The following is an 11,363-nucleotide window of genomic DNA, read 5'->3' as shown; positions in this document are numbered from 1 at the left end:
TAAGAACAAAAAGAACAGGGACCTCCCCAGTGTCAGTGGTTAAGACACCATGCTTCCATCACAGGGGGCACAGGTTCAATCCCTGCCTGGGGAACTAAGATCCACAGGACACATGGCATGCTCCCCGCCCCCACCCCCAAAAAAATGAACAACGGGGGGAGTTCCCTGATGGTCCAGTGGTTAGGACTTAGCGCTCTAACTATTGCCTGGCCAAGAAAAAAAGAACAAGAGAATGGTAAACAACATTCACCATTACGCTCACCTTGGGTAAGGGAAAGTGGGGCAGGATCGGGACGGGACAGCACGTAAATATAAGGTTTTGTCACTGTTGCTCTGGTTCTGGGGTTGGATGGTGGTTTGTGCATCAACCCCAGGACTGCATATTCCCCCCTCTCTATAGAGAGCAGCTTTCTAGAGACGGCCTAGACGTGACTCGTGAAGCTGAATGCAGGGCCCTGTCTGCTCAGTTTTGTATTCCTAGGGCCGATGTAATGTTGTCTAGTCACTAAGTCGTGTCCGACTCTTTTGCGACCCCGTGGACTGTAGCCCCCAGGCTCCTCTGTCCATGGTATTTTCCAGGCAAGGACTCTGGAGTTGGTAGTGATTGCCTTCTCCAGGGGATCTTCCTGACCCAGGGATCGAACCCCTGTCTCTTATGTGTCCTGCACTGGCGGGCAGATTCCTTACCACTGAACCACCAGGCAGCCTTATACATACTGCCCAGCGGAACACAAGCCTTCATGAGGCTTGTGAATGAACGAACAAGGGAATAAATGAATAAATGAGAGAAAGAGGTAACGTTCTTTTGGTTAATATTGAGTGTAGTCTGGATAATCACTCACTTCCTTACTTATACCCTACATGCATTAGGAATTGATTTCCTAATTAGTTGAAAATAAAAAAATAACATTATTTCAAAATGGCAACCACATAGCATTTTCCCATATAGACTATTCCATCAGTCAGTTCAGTCGCTCAGTCGTGTCCAACTCTTTGCGACCCCATGAACCGCAGCACGCCAGGCCTCCCTGTCCATCACCAACTCCCGGAGTCCACCCAAACCCATGTCCATTGAGTTGGTGATGCCATCCAACTATCTCATCCTCTGTCGTCCCCTTCTCCTCCTGCCCTCAATCTTTCCCAGCATCAAGGTCTTTTCAAATGACTCAGCTCTTTGCAACACTCATCAATAACTGTGTAGGGAGAAAATGATTTCAAATCAAATACAGTAGAGAAAAAAACTTTTTAATGCACTTTTCTTTTTTCCCCAGGCAAAAGAGCTTCAGAAAACATCCATCATTAAGTAGTTCTACAAATGGCACTTTTGGTTACATTAGAGAATTAGATACCAGCCCCACATGTTTTCTCTGATAAATTAGCTGTAGATCAGCTTTACAATGCAACTCTTTCTTAGGATAAAAAAATGGTTAATTTGTTCTAAAGAAAAGAAAAGCTGAAATCCTAAAGGCATTGTTTTAAAAATTTAACATTTATTTCATGCTATACTGTCTATTGTTATAATTTTAATTATTTTGCTATAACTTTTAAGAAACAGAAAATAAATTTCAACCTAATTTAAAAATAAACATATATTAAGTACATATATTAATGCATTTGACAATACCATATAGTGACTTTGATTATGAACTTCCTTTTGGTACATGGTAGATTTGTCCTCTTGGTATTGAGCTGAGGAAAAACATATTATACCTGAAATTCTTCTTTGAATGAGTAAAACCATGGTCAATGACACCAATAGACTCCAACCAATTTGCAAAACTGAAATGATCTTGGGCTATTCTGATCATGGAACATCAAAATGAAACACGATTAATATTCAACAGGAGAGAATACTTAACATTATCCAAACAGATCTTGAAAGCAGATTATTTTCATGACATATCTGAAAGGAATGAGTATTTGGAAAAGTGAGGCTCCATTCTGGACTGAGAGCAGTGATTTCTAGACTGTTAATTGTTACTGCTCCAACGCATTCACCTTTTATAAGGTAGTGTGAAGCTGGTCGTACCTAATCTACTCAAACATGGATCTCTTCTTCATGTTACCCACCATTTCTCAACCAGAAATGTATCAGTTCATATCATTATCTGACAGAGATTAATAAGAGAACAGCAGATAGCAGAACCAACCCAAAGGGAGGCTGAATTTTCTCTCTACAGCAGAATCAACCAACATGGCTTTCGAATCAGCGCTGACTGCACATCTTATGCTAATGACTTGACGTAAAGCGGGTTCTGTCTCCATCACTAACACGCAGCCAGCTGGAAAACCACGCGTGTCTTCTCTGGGGACAAACTACGTCATTGCAGAGATTCTCCATGAGCGATCTCAATTCTCACACACAATTCCCCAAAACGCAGACACACACACACATAGGACACAAAAGTTCTTTGAAATCCTGCTTCCTGCTAATTCAGAATAATTCTTGGTGTTCTGTTTAGGAATGGAGTTCCTAAATTTTAAAGCAGTTCAACTGTCAAAATACCATACAAAATATTTACTTTTTAATATGCTATGATTTAACAACTCAAGGCCTGAGTTAAAAGTACGTATCCTTCACCTTCAGGGGTACAGGGCGCAACCGCATGTCATCCCCACCCCGCCCTCCACGGCGGGGGGCCACACTGAGGGACTGTGGGGAGGGAGGTGCTGGACCCAGGCCCGCCCAACAAGACGGCTCCACGCCTCAGCGAAACACGAAGGGTGAACCCGAGCTCTGCGTAGCTCCATGTAGCTCCACGCCGCACTATGGTCTTAGGATTTCCTGACTCTTCAGTGTTCACTGGGCGTGGGCCTTTGTTCACAACTGTTGCACTTCTACCCAGCGGGTGGTCAGTTATTGACATCTGAGTGCTGAAGTCTTTCAACAACTAGGTAACTCCTTAGGCCTTTATTCAAAAAGTAGTTATTGTCTCTGGGTGGATTAAAAACAGCCAGACTCTTGGCAGCTCCTCCCATCACAAGGGGGAGTCTGCTTTCTGACCTCTTGGTTCTGGGCCAGCTTTGTGACTTGCACTGGCCAAGAAAAGGCTATGGAAGGGACACTGTGTGACCTCCGAGCATGTCCACAGAAGGGTCTGCAGTTTCTATGCTTCCTCTCTTTGATCTCATGAGACCCAACGAGGAAGACTGGGTCAGCTATGGGGAAAGACCTAGTGAATCCATCGGAGGAGTCTCAGCCACAGCCCCAGGCCACAGCCAGACAGAGTCAGCCAGCCCTGAGCATCGGCCTCTCTGACCTCAGATGCGCGTGTGAACTCAGCCAGGACGTCAGGCTGCGGTCGGTCCCCGAGCACAGCTCTGCCCAAAACACCAACCACAGGCTCCCAAGCGAATCAGCAGCGTCAGAAGCTACGCTGTGGGTTGCCTGCTCAGACAGCAGGGGAGAGCTGACAGCCTGCTCTGTGTCAGGAAACGTGTTAGGCGAAGGCAACACCTGGGGAGCAGGACTCAGTCCCGGCCTGCAGACGCTTAGAAAGAACTCAGGGAGACAGACGAGGAACGGGACCATTTCCTAGGAAATGTCAGCAGTGCTGGGATCACAGGAGGCTGGTGTATAGGGGTCCCTGGGAATTCAAGAAGGGCATCCATCCCAGAACCAGGCTGCTGGCAAAGATTTCTCAGAGGGAATGTCTAAGACAACACCTCAGGGGAGTTCATAAGACAGACTGTTCCAGGCAAAGACAGAGAAAGAACATTCCAGGGAGGAAAAGCCATGTGTGCAAAAGCTGGAGAAAGCGCAACAGGGTCCTCTGGGCGAGGAGCGTTCACAGGGTGAGGATACAGTGTGGGCTGGGACCACAGCTCAGGGGACGCGCTCCTGAAGCAGAACTCGCTGGCGTCTGGGCTTTAAGCTCAGGGTGGTGGGAGCCAAAGGCTTCCCTCCCTTCACCTTAGTACCCCTTCCTTCACCCAGGTCTTCATCTGAGCAAAGACATCAACGCCACCCTCTGAATCAAGGAAAACTCTTCTCTGCTGCTTAGGCTGGCTGAAGGGACGTGGAGATGTGCCAGCGTCCCAACAGTCATCAGGATGGGAGACAAGGAGCAGCAGCAGGCGAGAGGATGCCATTCCCGGAGGCCTGCCTTCTTCTCGAGGCACCCGTGAACACCCAGGCCCAGAAGGCATTTAGGACGACCTTTTAAAGAAAGCCTGATGGTTAATGCCTCCCACTTACTGTTAAGAGTCCGGCCTTGATGAGCCCGTCTCCTCAGCGGTAACACGGAGATGACGCCGCCGCTGGCCGCCCGGGCACAGTGTGAGTGCGGCAAGGGGCCAGAAGAAGGCGTCACGGACGGTCTCCAGGGGGGACGGGCTGGGGGGACAGGGCGTCCCCACAAGACCGAGCGTGTCTGAATCCAGCGTCTGTAACCAGGAGTTCCTGCCACTGTGGGGGCTTAGAGACCACTCCTAAACTCGCTCAGACTGAGCTTCCAATCCGAAACATGAGGGCGATTCCAGCTGCCTCGCGGGTCATGATGAGGATGAAGAGAGAGCACAGTGCCTGGCACATGTATAAACGCACGGCAGGGCTTCCCAAGGCCGGCCAACAGGACTCACGCCAGCATCCTACATTACTGCAAAACCCTGCTCTCGGCCTAAGGCTACAGACGAGAAGAGCTGGGCTACCAGAAACACAGACGTCTGACACCTTCAGCACGGCGTGTCCACTCCACCAGCACCACCACGTTACAACCCATCACTAACAAAGGCTGAGGCACAACATTCATATTTTGTTACTACGTGATAAGAAAGTAGCCTTGTCATTTAGAAAGTGTTATATGAAAATAAAAGGAATTGAGCACTCCCTGACTCCTTAATTTGGCACTCTGAAAAACTTCCTCTATACACCAAGCTCCAAAATGCATTGTCTTCAAGACCAAAAAAAAAAAAAAAAAGAAACATGCATATGTACAAGTGGGCGAGAAAGTTACAACACAAGAAGGTGCTTTTGGTGAAAAGCAATCCCATCAAATGAGCAGCATGTCATGTCCTTAGAATGTGTCACACTAGAAGGCTAGTGAAAATTCAGGCCAATCAGGCAATGCAGTTTCAAGTTTTATCACATATGGGCCAAGTTCTAGGATACTGCACTTCACAAGGGACAGCTTCAGAGTGAAATCTTGCCAGAGGCATGATTTTGAATTATATATGTACATACAAACTTGTCTGTTTTGATATTCAACATATTCAGAATTATTTCTAGAAAGCTGCTGTTGCTGATTGACAGAACGATTCAGGCTCAGAAAGAGAAAACAGCACATACAGTTTTAAGTAATTATCTCTCTTTCTATCCCACCCACGTCATCACAATATTTTTGCTCTTTGACCACTGCCATAATTGAAAACACACATTAAGTTAGAAGTTGATACTAAAGGCAGGAATTAAGAAAAAGTAAAAAAAATGCTTCAGAACCTTCAAAATGCCAGCTAACAAGTACTATTCCTTTGGATGTTGCTTTAATTTGAAATTCAGTGAAATTGAGATCCTCTAATCAACAGATCCATGCTCGTTTTGGTGAGAGTACTACTTAAAGTCTAGAAAAACTACCGTACTGATTCCCACGAGGGCGATTTTAGCACGTTGCTGTTTTGGCGAGAGAAGCATCTCAACAACTTTTTGTGAACCAAGACCAAAATCAATGGATGAGAACTATAGATGGAAGCTGAGAAGGCAATGCAACTATGCGGGAAAAAAAAAATTCTACGTCTCAAACTTTTTCTGCAGCGACAGAAGTTGTCTTTAACTTTTTTCTTGTTTAGAGACGTACTGCCTGGTCCTCCCACATTCAGCAGGGAGTCTGCAGGGAACGCGAATGAAGACGTGTGCCGGCGGGCGGAGCGAAGGTGCGCGGTTAGGGTCAGGGTTAGGCGAAGGTCCGCGCTCCGCCGCCAGCCCGCGCCGGCCGTCGCGCGCCCGGGGCCCCTGCCCGCCCGGCCCGGGCGCGCTCAGCACTCCAGTTCCTCCATGACCTCCATGACGATGGTCCGCGGCCCCGTCAGAATCAGGTTGCTCACCGTGCGGTAGTCGACGTGCAGCACGTTCAGCCCGTTCACGGAGACGACGAACTGACAGACCTGCAGGACAGACAGAGCACCGCCTGAGTGCGTGGTGGCCCCGGCGAGCGCGCTGCGCTTCCCTTCCCGCAGCGCGGACGCCCGGAGACTCACACGGCGAGAAGCAGGCCAGGCGGGAGAGGCAGGCAGGGTCCGGGGCGCCCGCGCGTGAGACCTAAAAGGGTGCAGAGGAACGCATCTCCAACGCAGAGGCAGAGTCACAGACGCAGAAGACAGACACGGTTCCCAGGGGCAGGGGGTGGGGGCTACACTGGAGACTGGACGAACAGACACACACGACCGCGCACGGGGCCTCCCAAGCGCCGCTAGTGGTAAAGAACCTGCCCGCCAGGCGGGAACCACAGGAGACTGGGCTTCCATCCCTGCGTCGGCAAGACCCCTGCAGGAGGAAACGGCAACCACTCCAGTGTCCTTGCCTGGAGAGTCCCATGGACGGAGGAGCCTGGTGGGCGCAGTCCACGGGGTCACACAGAGTCGGACACGACTGAGCGACTTAGCAGCAGCAGCAATCACGCCTAATTTTCGCCAGAAGCGAAAAACGAGGATTCGTCAGAACTGGTTAAGCGGAAGCTGAAAGTGAAAGTCGGACAGTTATTTCCACCTCTCTGTGACCCCATGGGCTGCAGCCCGCCAGGCCCCTCTGCCCATGGGAGTCTCCAGGCAAGAACACTGGAGTGGGTTGCCATGCCCTCCTCCAGGGGGTCTTCCCAACCCGGGGACTGAACTCATATCTCCTGCAGGTGAGCTTCATTCCAGTGCACACCTGCTCTCAATTATTTATTAATAAATTATGTTAGTGTTGATGACACGAAGAGTGTGAAAATACTAAAACACCTGAAAATCACAATTTCCTTTTATTGTTTTCTGAGTGGGTAGGATCAACAGAAACTCAAACACTGTATTAACAAAGCTAACAAATATGAAATATAAATAAATAATATAAGTTCTATTCATATCTTAAATGTAAATATGAAATACAACATGTAAAATACTGTATTGGTAAGTCTAAAGATACCTATACCTATTACTTAGATAAGTCAACTTGGGACATATTAAAAGAGCAGCTGTGAATCTGCGGAAAAGACACAGGATCTGGAATCCAGCAATATGGATTTAAGTCCTAGCTTCCTTTTCTGGATGATCTTAATAAAGTCATCTGTCCTCCTCTAGGCCTCAGAGACATCATTTATAAGACAGAGTTGGGCAAAAACACTTTTATCTTCACAGGTTCAAATGAATGAATTTAAAATTGCTTTGCAAATATCAAGCCCCTATACCAATAGTGGCTCCAATTAACTTCTTTTCCTTTAAAAATATCTTTTTTTCAAGGTCATATGTAAAACCAAATGGAATGTACAGAGTGGCAAGAACAGTGTTTATTTACTCAATAGACACGGGCTGTTGTCATAAACCTCTGTATCCTCCACTCAATTTACAAACTACAGTGTTGTTCTAAACAAGAATAATTGCTGTTTCTCCATTCCCATTTCCACAAACCTGTCTCGTGAATTCAGGGCACTTTTTTTTCCCCCCAAAGCACATCTTGTACAGAATCAGCAGTTCTCAACCATGGTTGAAGTCAGAATCACAGTCACGTGAGCAGGTCAGAGTGCAACCCGAAGCAAACTACGACTAATTTGCAGGACAATTTAGTGCTATTGTAATGTAGATGCTTGCTTCTTGGAAGAAAAGCTATGACAAATCTAGACAGCATATTAAAAAGCAGAGACATCACTTTGCTGACCAAGGTCCATCTGGTCAAAGCTATGGTTTTTCCAGTAGTCATGTATGGATGTGAGGGTTGGACTATAAAGAAAGCTGAGCACCGAAGAATTGATGCTTTGGAACTGTGGTGTTGGAGAAGACTCTTGAGAGTCCCTTGGACTGCAAGGAGATCCAACCAGTGCATCCTAAAGGAAATCATTAATGGGTGTTCATTGGAAGGACTGATGTTGAAGCTGAATTTCTGATACTTTGGTCACGTGATTCAAAGAGCCGACTCATTGGAAAAGACCCTGATGCTGGGAGGGATTGAGGGCAGGAGGAGAAGGGGACGACAGAGGATGAGATGGTTGGATGGCATCACCCACTCAATGGATGTGAGTTTGAGCAAGCTCCGGGAGACAGTGAAGGACGGGGGAGCCTTTCGGGCTGCAGTTCATGGGGTCACAGAGTCGGACACGACTCCACGACTGAGCAACAACAATGTAGACACTTGCTAGAGCTGTGTGTTTTCTGCTCCAGCATACTCAGGAGTCAAGAATGAGAACTCCATCCCCTCCCGATCCAGAGTGCTGACTTCAGAGCAAGGCGCTTCTTTCCTGCAAATGGATGAAGACTCTTTCTGTGTCGTCCAAGGAGAGGGCAGAAGCTCCCGGGTGAGCCTACCCTGGAGAACCCTTCTCAGACTCTCGAGGGTGAGACGCATCTCCCTGTCGCTCAGGGAGTCCCCACAGCGTTTAGTCTTGGCCAGAACTGTATTCTCTGTCCCCTACGGAGTGTTTGTTTCCGTTGACCAACATTTAAAAATTAGGGAATTTTCACACAAAAATCTAGGTTTCTAGGGCACTTCGCTAGTGGTCCAGTGGCTAAGACTCCAGGCTTCCAATGCAGGGGGCCCAGATTCGACCCCTGGTCAGGGAACTAGACGCCACATTCAGCAACTAAAGACTCTGCACGCAGTAACAAAGGCTGAAGATCCTGCGTGCCATCGCTGGGACTGCAGCCAAATAACTAAACAAATAAAAACAATTAAAAAAAAATTCCAGATGCTGGCCTCTTTGGAAGAGTCTGAAGATCTAACCATATCAAATGTGGATGGCCGCTGGGCCACGGCTCCATAGCTGCCCCTTTTAACGGTCCATGTTCTCTCCTTTGCTGTGGTCCTCAGCACTTCCTGTTTTTCTTACACCTAGCTGAGAGGTGTTTTAGATCTGTGATCCCTGATCTGGGGCCACCAGAGAGAAAGATAAGGAGAGGAGGGCTTGGTGCTTCAAAACTAATATGAAAGTGTTAGTCACTCAGTTCTGTCTGACTTGCTGTAACTGCATGGACTGTAGCCCACCAGGCTCCCTGTCCACGGGATCTTCCAGGCAAGAATACTGGGTGGGTAGCTGTGCCCTCCTCCAGGGGATCTTCCCCACCCAGGAATCAGACCAGGTCTCCTGCATTGCAGGCAGACAGGTGGACTCTTTCACCACCTGAGCCACCAAGGAAGCCCTAATTAAACAGTCTGGGTTCCCTCAAATATCTTGTGATGTTGATCTTTAGCCTCTTCCAACTCCGTAAGAAGGTTTTTACTCAGCTAAGGTTGACTTGCTTCTTGTGTCACTTAAAATCCTCAACGATACAGAAATTTAGACATTTATTTCATTTTTTCCCCTTGAATGAGTGGGAAAAAAAAAAAGCCTTTCAAACATGTATCCTGCTTATCTTCAAGGTAGTATTTTTAGAGTCAGGCTGTTGGAAAGACATCATCTCTCCCTAAGTGGTCCCAACAAGTGCTGTGGTTCTAGCAGTTCCAAGGTCCTGTTACTAAAAATGTGCACAATGATCTGGAAAGGCAGGTACTGCTATGCAATGCATTTGGTTTTAATGAACTTCGAACCAGCATCTCTGGTACACGATGTTCTGAAAATCAACACACATTACAAGTGACAACAGAGAGCACACAGCCGGGAGAAATGATTTCCCCACTAACATGAAAAAGCACGGACACACAGACATGTGATGACCCTGAACAGACCGACCGTGGGTCTGTTCCGGCTCCCGCCTGGGGTCAGAGCGCTTCAGATGCCTCCCCAGGTGGTTATGAACATTCAAGTGAGGCGGTGGTGTTTTTCTTCTGCTTACAATTACCTTTATCAGATCGGTTTTCAAAGATTTGATTGCAATGCCCTCATTTCCACAGTTCACTGAAAAGAGCTCATTCCTAAGCGACCTGTAGCTGCTCTGAACTCATCTCCTACACGGAGGACACCTTCACTTTTTTTTTTTTACCTTTTTTTTTTACTTTAAAATTCAAGTATAATTGACTTATATTAGTTTCAGGTGTGCTGCCATGGTGATTCGATAATTTTATACATAACAAAATGATCCTCTCTAGTTACCATCTGTTGCCGTGCAGTCATTACAGTATTTTTCACTACGTTCCCTGTACTGTACACTCAGTCCTAATTTCCAGCTAGAAGTGTGTGCCTCTTAATCCTCTTCCCCTGGTTCACATGTCCCTGTTTCCATCTCAACAGTGCTTTGGTTTTCTTTCTCTTAAAAAAAAAAAAGCAGTTTACTAATTAAAAAACAAAGCAGTGTACCAGCTGTGTTAGAGAAGTTTGCAGAAATGGAGAAACTACTCATAATTCAAGTGAATAGAACTACTTAATATTTTTGCATATTACCTTCAAGTTCTTGTCTTCCCATAATATATCTTTTACCTTCACTTTATAAAGAAAGGATATGGAAGACATTATCCTTAATGAGCAAACTGCGAGAGAAGGTGAAGGACAGGGAGGCCTGGCGTGCTGTAGTCCATGGGGTCGCAGAGAGTCGGACACGCCTGAGCGACCGAACTACACCATCCTTAAAGAAGAGGAAGAACAAAGCCTTCCCAAGTCTTGGGTATGTGATGTCTGAGCAGCAGGGCAGTGCAGAAAGGTTCTGGAAACCGCAGTCGGTCAGGTAGGAGGTAACAAGAGGGGGCAGGACTCGGACAAGGCGGGCTGCAATCAGGCTGGATAAACACCGAGGCTGCACCCCAGGCTTCCTCCTGAGAAGGAGCCAAACCAACGAAATAACCTCGCTGCTAACTGCCCCCTGCGCCCGTGCTGGCCGTCGGACGCTCACCGCTCACCCTCCGAGCAGACGCAGTGCCCTTGGGGTTGTGCATTGCACAGGAGCCCTTGTATGGCTGGGGCCCATCACAGTCACCTGAGGGTTTCAGCCAAGGTGGGGTGAGGTGTAGGACGCCCACTGCACCGGGACTGCCTCGGGGCCTTCTCTCCGCCCGGAGATCTTGTCTCCACTAGGCACTCGGATCCCTGCCACGGAAATTTCCTACGGAAGCTACTCTCAGCTGTTTTTTTCTTTCTGATCTTGAAAGAGAAAGAAGGGTTAGAAGGGAAGGCTGCTCCAGGCTTTCCCTGAAAATAATAAAACACTGAGCAAGACAGAGACCAAGACAGATAACATTTCAGAGACAGAAACAGTCACAAGGAAAAAAGACAGACCCAGACAGATACAGAAAATAATCAGGGAGAGCCGAGTCC

General features: G+C 47.4%; 1 protein-coding gene across 3 annotated transcripts in view; it reads right to left on the bottom strand.

The window, feature by feature from the left end:
* Window positions 1-1,224: 1,224 nt before the first annotated feature.
* DEPTOR (DEP domain containing MTOR interacting protein) overlaps window positions 1,225-11,363 on the bottom strand; it is a 164,591-nt gene continuing 154,452 nt past the window's right edge. For 2 of the 3 annotated variants that reach the window (XM_043879311.1, XM_043879308.1), the window contains one exon: window positions 1,225-6,099. In XM_043879311.1, the coding sequence (XP_043735246.1) occupies window positions 5,971-6,099 (129 nt within the window). In that variant the 3' untranslated portion in view covers window positions 1,225-5,970. Of the gene's footprint in view, window positions 6,100-6,220; window positions 6,670-11,363 lie in introns of those variants that run through there. The other variant, XM_043879310.1, reaches the window with a different exon arrangement.

Source organism: Cervus elaphus, chromosome 21, assembly GCF_910594005.1.
Source record: "Cervus elaphus chromosome 21, mCerEla1.1, whole genome shotgun sequence".
Lineage (NCBI taxonomy): Eukaryota > Metazoa > Chordata > Mammalia > Artiodactyla > Cervidae > Cervus > Cervus elaphus.
This window is presented reverse-complemented; position numbering and strand designations above follow the sequence as displayed.